Here is an 11,314-nt window from a genome sequence, read left to right as displayed (position 1 = left end):
CAACTTTCTCCTTTTCTTCCTGCCCAAATTCAGCCTGCAGAGATCTGGTTTTTTTCTCTCCAAAAAATAAATAAATAAAACCTTCCTGACGTGGATTTTGCAAGTATGCTGGAATCCTGCCTCGGGAAGAATGCAGGAATATTTTTATTTTGATAAGAACTAGCCGCTCCCACAGAACAGGAAGAAAGTAAGTGAATAAACATGATGGGGCAGTAAACCTGCTCTTCTTACAAACTAGCATAAAGCAGTATACAAACTGGAGACTAATTGTGTCCTGTCAGCCTTCCCACGTTGTGCACGCATCAGCAGAGTTGAGAGCACCCTCCCTCATTCTTAGCAATATTGTAATTTGTTTTTTTTTTTTTTTGCATGTTCACTGTTAATGGACCTCTTATCAGCACAGTATTTCTTGCTTGATAAATTACAATCGCTTCCCAGCAAATCTAAATTTTTTAGCCTCTAGGGCTTAATTCACCAAAAGGTTGCTTGGAGTAGGTATCTACCCTTGAGTAGACTTGTCACTTCATAGGCCTACTCTCTATTGTTGATCTAGGTGATCATCTAGTAGAGCACCTCCCGTTTGTTCAACTCCCAGAATTCTCCTTGAGGATCACGCTGGGTGGGTTGAAGTGGACACATCCGGAAGTTCTCCAGACTAAGTTTTGACCTACTAGTTCTGCTGTAACATTGATGGTTGAGTCTTTGGAGTGTGGTGGGATTGTCTCCTCCTTGTCCCTATTCAGTCTTCTGAAGGCCCCCTAATTCTACTTCTGCTGATGGTTCTGGAGTCCTAAACTCAAGATGATCATCTAACAGTGCTTGCTTGATATATTCCAGGGCACTTTCTGTGAAATATACAGGTCTTCCTTCCTGTCAGTGGGTTACAATTAGAAAAATGGAATCTCCATCTACTGTCAGCTTGAGGTCATCTCCACTCTCAAAAATTAGCTTCCACATTCTAAATCTGATCTACACATCATGAACTTTGACTTTGTGAGAAGTCTGACTTCCCCAATGATTTAGTTTTCAACTTATCTACATCTGTCTGCTTTATCCCCATTCTTTACCACACTCTACTTGCTTCATATAATTTAGTATTTTTTTTTTTTTAAAAATTAAAGTCAGTGCTGAATTCCCAGGACTGAACCTTGATGCAGATTTTTTTTTTACCCAAACTGGATGTAGATTTTTTTTCCCAGAACAAAAGTCAAGAGATTCATTGTTTTTCCTTTATTCATTCAATTTATCTACAAGTTGGTTAAATATAAATTCGGAAGTGTGCAGACTCAGCATCTTTGTAGCAACGACCCCCCTGAAGAGGAGACAGACTTGATGATACAGGTGTCATCCAGCTTCCTGCAATCCAGTTCACAATTAAAAATAATAAAAATAAGCCCGCATTACTGTACTGAAAACGATGACTTTCTGAAGGCTAATTATTTTGGGGTGTAACTCTGATGGAGAAACCCTGAAAAGTTTCATTCTTTCCCCAATATTTCATTGGCAGCTGATAGGTTGAGTTTCTCCTGAACTTCCCCCGGAAGATTGAAGAACTTCCCAGTGTCTTCTGATGGGTCTTGCCATTCCAGAAGACAACTGAGGTCCTTTTGAAAGACATCTTGCAGGACTTAAAGAGTTTGTTGGACATTCAAAACCAAGATGAAGAATTTACGGCCCTCGGGATATGGTTTGTAGTCCAATTCCTACCCATCCTAGCCAATAGGATTATTGGCCATTGATCCAATTATAGTCTTATCAACCTCTGGAGAGCCACCAACCCACAATGTCTTCTCTACAGAGAGCAGATCTGGCATTTTAGTTGACCTAGGAAGGACTTTGACTTATCTAAAGGTAGGACAAAGAGCTGTGACCCTACAGTCACAGAACAGATCTCTAGTGACAGTGAAAGGAAAGAGCTTAAATAACAAGATGGACCTTCTCTCTCCTCGGGGAGATCTAAGCTACCTTTACATTTCACGGACACCCAACCCAATCGTGTTCTTTGAGAACCGCTGGTGTTAAAAAAACAAAGAACCCCACCGAGTCCCCCAGCACACCTCCTTTGGGGATATATAAATGGCACAAAGAATAGTTAAGTAATTACAAACTTTACAGGCGAACGAGACCATCAGGAAAACGATAGAATAAATGTAACAGTGTGGTTAACATAAAGAGAAAAACGCCCAAAGAAACTGGAGATTCTGTTGCACCTCTCTTGAAAAAAGTCCCACTCTGGCTGGAAGTTGACACCAGATCACCTCGGTGGACATGACGTTGTTTGCTGTGATTCCCCTCGTGCAACGTTAGAAGAATTTCCTAAAAGCATTTCAAAGGGATACAAAGATGAGGTATGTTTGACGTGGTGAGATGTAGAGTTGGAGAAATGGATTCTTCACTCGTCGTTTTTTTCCCCCTGACCCGCTCATTTATTCTGGAGCGGCCATGAAGATGGCTGCTTCTTCTGCTGCTGGTCACAGGGAGGCGGCTGTTTGCACGGAGGCTCCTGAGGACATGGTTTGGGTTCCGGGCATGGGATGACCACCACAGGTGGCTCCTTGCAGGGAGGCTCCTGTGGAGGTTTGGGTTCTGGACATGGAGGCTGCTTGCACTGACTCGTCTGTTGACCATTTGGAGCTGGCTCCGTTGGAGGACACGGTTCTGGTTCTTTAGGAGGACATGGAGATGGTGCTGGTGGCTCCTTGCATGGAGGCTCTTGTGGAGGACGTGGTTTGGGTTCTGGAGATGGAGTGGGGATGACCACCACTGGTGGCTCCTTGCACGGAGGCTCTTGTGGAGGACGTGGTTTGGGTTCTGGAGATGGAGTGGGGATGACCACAATTGGAGGCTGCTTGCATTGAGTCTTCTGTTGACAATCTGGAGTTGGCTCCTTTGGAGGACATGGTTCTGGTTCTTTAGGAGGACATGGAGATGGTGCTGGTGGCTCCTTGCATGGAGGAAATGGTTCTGGTTCTTTAGGAGGACATGGAGATGGTGCTGGTGGCTCCTTGCATGGAGGCTCTTGTGGGGGTTTGGGCTCTGGGCATGGAGTTGGGATGACTGGTGGCTCCTTGCCTTGAGACTTCTGTTGACAACACTGTTCCTCCTGAGGAGGACATGGGGTTGGGACTGGTGGCTCCTTGCATGGAGGCTCTTGTGGAGGACGTGGCTTAGGCTCTGGACATGGAGTCGGGATGACCACCACTGGTGGCTCCTTGCATGGAGGCTCCTGTGGAGGACGTGGCTTGGGTTCTGGACATGGAGTTGGGATAACCACCACTGGTGGCTCCTTGCATTGCTGCTCCGATGGGCGTGGCGCCGTCTTGCAGAGCTCAGGGGGCAAAGTGGGAGTTTGCTTGCATTGATGCTGGTGTTGGGAAGACGCCATTTTCACTCCAAAAAATCTGAAGATCAGAGAGAAAAGGTTCACACTTCATGTTCTCACCATCCCACAGACCCAAAATACTTGTAAGAAAGGAATGTTCAAACCACTTATCATGAGCAGCTCCACAACCCGGTGAAGGAACCCAAAAGATTCCCTCCAGAAGTTGTGGATGCTCCATCACTGGAGGCTTTTAAGAAGAGACTGGTCAGCCACCTGTCTGGAATGGGACAGGGTCTCCTGCCTGAGCAAGGGGTTGGACTAGAAGACCTCCAAGGTCCCTTCCAACTCTGTTATTCTGATTGACTAAGGGTTATTATCACAACTTGTTTCTCATCTTCCAAAGATGGCCCATTAGCAGCTTTCCATCAACACAAGATGCAGAATGAATCATCTTTATACAACAAATGCCCAGTTGGATGAATACCCTTAATGCACAGTTATCATAAAACGTTACAATTGTAGGAATAGTAGCTATGTGCTGTAGTAGCACTGTGAGAAGTAACCCCAGTAGCAAGATGAGGAGGAGCTCCTGCCAGTTGCAGCAGTAATAGCAGCACCCGAGCTGAAACAGCTTATCCAAGCAACTCCAGAAATGTAGACTATCAGGATAAAATTAGAACTTTGTCCAGAAGTGTTAAGAGCAGAAACAGCCTTACCTGACACGTCTCTGAGGTAATGCTGGAAGGAATTAAGTTGCTCCCCAATGTCGAACACTTTTATATTGTCCCCAAGCCCAGCCCTTCTGATAGTGTGTGCAAATCAGGGTGACTCTAACTTTTCACAAGGCTGGATTAATCACTGTGTTTCTTCAGGAGGGCAACGCCCTTCTTGAACATTGCTTCCGAGATGCCTCGATGCAGCATCTGCCAACCTTCTGCACCGACCCATATGACAGAGAGAAGTTCCTAGCGCCCTCAACCATCAGAACCAGCAAGGTTTACGCGTAGAAAGAGAAAAGTGAGGAAGGGGATAAGGGGAACTCTGGTGGGCCCATCTGTCACCTTCTTTGCTTGAAGAGAATTGGAAGTTTCGACTCAGAAATATTATCTCAGAATGGATGGTGCCCTCCATGCATCTAGCTTTTGGGATTACTCCTCCTTCTTCTCAGCAGACATTATCAGAATCTCCTCCATCTTGTATCTTCTCTGTTTGAATTTTACACATTATCCATCTTTTCACGGTTAACATCTGAAGTTTCCGGGATTCTGGGCTGGCAATGGGAAACAGATGGACTGTGAATAGAGCTTTTTCTATCCATGGAGAAAGACCATCATATGAAGCAGTCCCGATTTTACAGTTGAATCTGACCTCCTAATGTGATTGGAAGCACACATTCCATTTAGAGATTCAACCAAATGTCTTCTGAATTAAATCTCAGAAGGACTTTAGATCTTCCCACAAACCCCTTCTGGCTAAAACATATGAAGAACAGTTGCAGGAATTGGGTGTGTCTAGTTTAAGGAAAAGAAGGACTAGAGGTGACATGAGAGCAGTCTTCCAGTATTTGAGGGGCTGCCACAAAGAAGAGGGGGTCAAGCTCTTCTCCAAAGCACCAGAAGGCAGGACAAGAAACAATGGATGGAAACTAATCCAGGAGAGAAGCAACCTGGAACTAGGGAGAAATTTCCTGACAGTGAGAACAATTAAGCAGTGGAACTCCTTGCCTCCAGAAGTTGTGGGTGCTCCCATCACTGGAGGCTTTTAAGAAGAGATTGGAGAGCCACTTGTCTGGAATGGGATAGGGTCTCCTGCCTGAGCAGGGGGTTGGACTAGAAGACCTCCAAGGTCCCTTCCCACTCTGTTATTCTAATTCCTCTACAGGAATTTTCCCATTTGACTATAAGACTACTGTTTTACACCCACTGAAATGTCCAAAACTTCCATCATTCCTGCCCATTCCTAATTCTTTGGGTGTTTCTTAGAGGCTCAACTCAATTTGTCAAAGCCCGCTGGACTTTTCATCGGTGGCAAAACTGAGCCAGCGTTGACAGTTGGCAGCTGACATTGAAATATTGCTAAGAAGGGTGGACAGATTGTCCCTTACCATCTGCCCCATCGTGCAAAGATTTCAAAATGTATCTATGCTGGATCAGCAATTCTGATTTTTACTCTCTGGGCAAAACCATCCGTCAGCAGGCTCCCCTGACAGTGTAACACCTGAGATAGCTGGTTTTATTAATTAAATTTAGCAAACCTCCTGGAGAATGTTTTCATCTTGATGCTAATGTTCAACGTGGAAAGTCTTGCGAGTCTTATTTATCTTGGCCTTTGCAACGGCAGAAGGTCTAGGCGATTCCTGCAAAATATGGAGATGCCAGATCCCTTAGATCATAGACCCAGTGATATTATCTCTCCCCCCCCCCCCGCTCCTTCTATGCCAGAAGGAACATTTTAAATTATCATGAATCAACTGCGGAAGGCAGTTGTCCACTCTCAGCACCTTTGGACATACTTTGCGAGGGAAACTAGCAACATTAAACTAAGAGAAGTAGATCTTGAAAATAAGAATGGACTTGGTTTTGTCCACTCATCTGAACAAGCCAAGCTGAACAAATCCAACTCAAAAGATTCTCTCCTGTCCCTCCCCCAATTGTCTCTTTTATTGACACAAAGATCAACTCTGGTTTCCCCTTGGTGGTCTACTGAATTTAGAAGACCTCTCAATTCCGCCGGGTTTCAATATCACACACACACATATATATTTATGGAGTTATTCTAAGAAGGTTGGCCAAAAGCACTTGGCTAGCTTCAGATTGACCAGGAAAGCCACCATTAATATTTTTTTTAAAAAAACCGTCCTAATAACTCATAGATGATCATTCTCCCCCACTGTCTCCAAGAAGCCACGTGAGATACAACTCAAAAGATGGAAGAGGACGATCGAGATTGCGTTCCGTGTTTTGCTTGATCGTCTTCATCGCCACCACTTAGTTTAATCTATGCATGACACTGTCCTGAGGGAGACATGCAACAGACGTTATCTGGCAAAGGAAAAATAAATATCTGTCTGTAAAACCACCATGTCAGCTCATATATTGATTTATGGAATCTGCCTGAGACACGTCCAATAACCGGGGCGAGGTGTGTCCCATTATCATGAAGTCAGGGGCCCAACCCAGGGAAAAAATCTTGCAATAATTCAGCTGGAGCATTACTCATTCCAATCCTGAGCTAATTTTCAATTACAAAACCTGCAGCTAGCACCTGCAGGGGAAAAAAATAACACTCAAGAGATGTCTCTTGGACAATGAGCTGTCAAGGGCAGTTCAGAAATGTGGCAAGACCAGGCAGGCAACTGCATAAAAATGTATCTTCCATCATGTCCCCAAAAAGGCTTGTTCAAGAGGCAATTTTTTTTCCTTGAAGACGTTTTGCTTCTCATCCAAGAAGCTTCCTCAGTTCTGACTGGAACTGTTGGTCAGAATGTAAGAAGCTTCTTGGATGAGGAGCGAAATGTCTTGAAGGAAAAACAAAGTCCAGTTGCCTTTGGGACAGACGTGTCCTGGATGACTGAGGATCTCCATAGACGTGTAGCTTCTTCCATCACCAATCTGCGGAGGGGCAGAAACTGTCCAGCTTTTGTGTCTCTATGGCCAGGTGAGAGCTTCCCAGCTTAGTTTCATGGAATGAAGGTTGCGTCTGGGTGTTTTGTGAAGGGATTTCTCTCTCTGGTTGTTTCTGACCCAAACCCATCTTTTCTCTTCATGAAAAGAAAGATTCTGCAAGATGGAAGGGTGTCTTGATGATCTTTAGCAACCTCCACCTGCACTTCTTTTTAGAGGCAGGCCTGATGTGATGTAACGGATAGAAAGATGGCTTAGGGCCATGGAGAAATACGGAGAGAATAGGAACAGAACAGAACAGAACAAAAGCAGAATAGAACAGAACAGAGCTGGTAGAGACCTTGAGAGGTCTTCTAGTCCAGCCCCCTGCTCAAGCAGGAGAACCTAGATTCTAGATCTCCTCATGTCCACCTTCAAGGTCCTTGACAGAACCACCCATCCTTTGTAGACCTTTCTCAAGACTTGAAGACACCATGAATAGACCTCTGGGTTGATTCCATCAGCACCTTGACAAAACTTTTGACATCTGAGAAAAATAAAATAAAATAAGATGGGGACATGACTTTATCTTCTGACAAAAGAGGACTGGCGACTTAATCCTTGTGCTGCTTTTTTTAAAAAAAAAACAAAAACAAAACTCATCCAGCTTGTAAGAGACAACCAGCTCAACTTCCTAAAAGGTGAAAATACCTTCCCCTAACGGAAGCCTTCTTCCAAACTGTCAGGAGTCCTGCAACTAGTGTTTTTTTTTAATTAACAAATTTTAATTTTCACTTCTCACTTTCCCTGGTCATTTTGGCATCCCGGACAGAAGCGATGCCCTTTAATCAGACTTGCACAGGGCTTACTCCCAAGTAGTTAGTCACTGGGTAAGCCTTGATTGATGCTTCCACGTCAGGCTTAATGTCTTCAACCTCCGAAACCATCCAGTAGGATTGCAGTTGGGTTACGTCATGGTGCTTGAGTCATTTAGACGGTGTGACACCTTCCGGCAACCACAGAACCAGATGTTGGCTTGAGAGTCCTTTGGGACGGTTGGATTGAGCTGCTCTGGAAGTTGGTGTGAACGTGGGTGCCCCATAAACGTAACCTCCTGAAAAAGGAGGTGAAGGTGACCTAATTGGGAGGCTACAGGTGAGGGGACCCTAGAATTCCAGGTTGTCCTTCCTAGGCGATTGGTAGGGTGTCCGCCTCTGATGTGAAGGAAAGGAACGCGTATTCAAAGTCTTCATCCAATGCAGAATTGGGCACGATGAAAATGACCGATTGGGGCATTCGCTAACATCTCCAGAATCAAAATGAAGTCCTAGAGAGGCCACCCTCAAAAGAAGGCACCTCTAGCCACTTGGTCACGATGGCTGTTTTGCGGTTCATCTCTCTAAGGATGTGATGGTAGGGATGGGGAATGAGTGGACACCAGGGTGTTGTTGGAGATTTCCCCCTTACTCAAAAGCTTTCCTAAGTTACCTTGATTCAGATTGTCCTGCTCTGGAATCTCTGTTCGCTTCTTCTCTAATCAGGGGGTAATCAAAGAGGAGTCGGAGCATAGTCAAAATGACAGCCGCCACCACCAGCACCCTGGTTTTGTTCTGGAATGAGGTCCTTGATCGTCAGAGTTTGACTCACTCTGATGGCTTTGATCTTGACCTGAAACAACCAAAAAGAAACCATCATTGATTCTTGAAGAGCCAGCGGGACTGATAACATAGCCAACGTTGGGGGTTAATTTGCAAGGTAACTTATAACCAAGATATAACCAATGTTGGGTTATAAATGATTAGAATGCAAGATAGCTTATCCGGGGAAGTAGTTCCTCTCGTGTGTTTTTTTTAGAAAGCTTGGTTTTTCAGCAAATCGCCTCTGACTTTTGAGATGTCGGGGTGAATTCTCCAGGGCTAACCTTCTTTTAATCTCCTCTTCCACGATCCAGTGACCCTAATGTCACAAGGAACTTAGTTGAAGGCCAAACTAAACTTGGGCTGTTGGAAGCTAATTTTCTCTCCTGTCAAAATTAATTAGTTCATGGCACTGGTCCAACATAGGAGCCCTTCCTTAACTCAATTTGGCATGCCAGGTCAAGGTAAACATTGGTAGACGGTGCCCTATTGCATATTACCCTATGCAATTAGTTGGGCAGGTAGTGGGGGAAATGAAAGGGAAATGAGAACTTCTTTGCATGAGCTGTAATTAAAAGATGAGATAAGGAGTCACAAGATGGAGTAATGAATGTCAGGTGAACTGGCATGGGATGAAGAACAATGACCTAATCTGCGCAGGAGGAGAAATCAGCTGAATAGAGGAAGCTCTAGCCTTAGACCTAACCTTCTGAATCCTAGTTAGTGAGGGGAATCCCAGGATTTGGGGCCCAGGAATCCCTGGATGGATGGATGGAAGGAAGGATCTGATCTTTCTTGAAGAGATAACTGGGAGAAATTTCACAGCTTCACCATGAACGGTAGCTTTATCAGTTGAACTTCCATTTGGGTGCTTTTTCAAAAAGGCAACTAGGCCTTGTTTTTCCTTGAAGACGTTTCACTTCTCATCCAAGAAGCTTCTTCGGTTCTGGCTGAAGAACTGAATTGTTCATCTAGAACTGAAGAAGCTTCTTGGGTGAGGAGCGAAAGGTCTTCAAGGGAAAACAAAATCCAGCTGCCTTTGGGAAAAGCACCTTAGGGACACCACGAGCTGGATGGCTGAGAATAATCTCCACAGACGTCTGTTTGGGCGACCACCTTACTGTTGAGGAGAACCTTTCCCTTTTTGCCTTGTGCCTGGCTGGTGCCTTCAGCTCCGGGTTCAACTCTCGTCACCTGAGAAGGAACCGTCGCAGTTCCCTGGAATGCATTTCCTTATATACATCAGAAGCTGCGCAACTGGCTTTTCAAGGGAAGGGCTCAGCCTGCATGGCTAATGATGGGTTATTGTCCCCTGCTTCTCCACCCTTTCTCACCAGCTCTTCGTGTGTTCCTATGTTTTCAAGGGACAGCCCCGCATTCCACCTGCGGTGGATCATTTCATTTTATTTCTATAAGCTCAGCTGCCACTTCACGTGAAAGAGGGGACCAAAATCAATCAATCAAATGAACTGACTTCAGTCAGTGCGGACGTTAAACAGAACGAGCAGAGTTGGAGGTCTTCTAGTCCAACCCCCAGCTCAAGCAGGAGACCCTACACCATTTCTGACAAAACTATTTACTGGTTTTCCTTCCGTATTCCGTATTTATTTTCCTGGAGAATTAAAGTCCCTTCGCACGGCTTGGACCCAGAAGGAGCAAGGCAGGGCGGCTTCGTGCAAAAAGCCCTGTGATTCATTTCCTTGCTTCAATCACCCTCCTGATGTTTAGAGTCAAGAGAGAAAGAGGGAGAGAGAGAGAGAGAGAAAATAAACCAACAATCACACAGGGTGTTTACAAAGCCCTGGGATGTCACCCGTGGCCAACTTGCAGCCTCTGAGCGGTGACATCATCGGCCTGATTCAGCCAGGAAGGTGGATGGAAAAGCAGGCGGGGGAGATGGAGGGGGCGGGGGGGGGGGAAGAGCTATGAGGAAGAGGAAGGATGTGTGCGCTCTGTTTCTTACACACCGGAACACTTATTCACACTCGGGCACAGACACACATATTTAGGAGTTTTGTAAATAGTCTGCTGATATGTATCAATGAATACTTTTGCCCTCCTTGCCAAAATCCTCCTTTGCTTCCTTCCTTCCTTCCCTCCCTCCCTCCCACCCTTCCTGCCAATATCCTTCCTTCCTCCCTCCTTCCTCCCTTCCCTTCTCTCCCACCCACCCACCCACCCACCCTTACTTCCCTCTATCTCTATCTGAGAGCAAATGCCCTCCTTTTGGCTGGTTTCCCCACGTGTTCAGCTGGCCAACTTCTTTCTACCCTTTGTTCCATTTTGACAACCAACATTTCTTTACCTTGACTAATGATCAATGTCTCCGGGATGAACCTTCCCCACACTTGTTCAGAAACCATCAGAACCAGTTTGATGTTGTTGAGAACCACAACGCAACCCTTGGTGGGTTAGGATGGTTAAAAGAGGGAGCATGGCTGGGATTCCTTCTCACTGACAATGTTCAGCCCAGACTCTGGTCCTTGGTTGCCCTCTTGTGAGGTGTCAGAGAAGCTCTAAAACTTTTCAAGAAACACCGTTCAGGTGCTCCAAGCCAGCTATGGACAGTCTTTGGTTTATGGAGATTTTGAGGCATGAGGTCACGGTTGTCCCAAAACTTCAGCTCAGAGGTGAAGAAGCGAAGCTTCATGGATGAGAAGTCAAACATCTGCAAGAAAAAAAACCAAGGTTCAGTTGCCTCTTGAAAAAGCACATTTGGGCTTCCTATACGTTTACAGATTCCACGTCTTCCC

The 11,314-nt window shown here is 45.3% G+C and overlaps 1 protein-coding gene across 4 annotated transcripts; it reads right to left on the bottom strand.

The window, feature by feature from the left end:
* Window positions 1–718: 718 nt before the first annotated feature.
* On the bottom strand, window positions 719–11,042 carry LOC308675401 (uncharacterized protein). Of its 4 annotated transcripts, XM_081340711.1 has the most exons (4): window positions 10,867–11,042; window positions 8,413–8,592; window positions 5,577–5,678; window positions 719–3,401 (listed from the first exon to the last, which is right to left on the bottom strand). In XM_081340711.1, exons 3-4 carry the CDS (start codon window positions 5,594–5,596, stop codon window positions 2,423–2,425), a joined length of 999 nt encoding a protein of 332 aa, XP_081196837.1. In that variant the 5' UTR covers window positions 5,597–5,678; window positions 8,413–8,592; window positions 10,867–11,042; the 3' UTR covers window positions 719–2,422. The 4 variants fall into 4 exon arrangements, 3 of the variants coding, with proteins under 3 accessions (XP_081196837.1, XP_081196836.1, XP_081196838.1); XM_081340710.1 differs by lacking the exon at window positions 5,577–5,678; XM_081340712.1 differs by lacking the exons at window positions 8,413–8,592; window positions 10,867–11,042 and adding an exon at window positions 7,794–7,835.
* Between the last annotated feature and the right edge of the window lie 272 nt (window positions 11,043–11,314).

The sequence above is a fragment of the Vipera berus genome (assembly GCF_964194415.1).
Source record: "Vipera berus genome assembly, chromosome: 16".
NCBI classification, from domain to species: Eukaryota; Metazoa; Chordata; class Lepidosauria; order Squamata; family Viperidae; genus Vipera; species Vipera berus.
The sequence above is the reverse complement of the archived record's forward strand: the minus strand, read 5'-3'. Positions and strand labels throughout refer to the sequence as shown.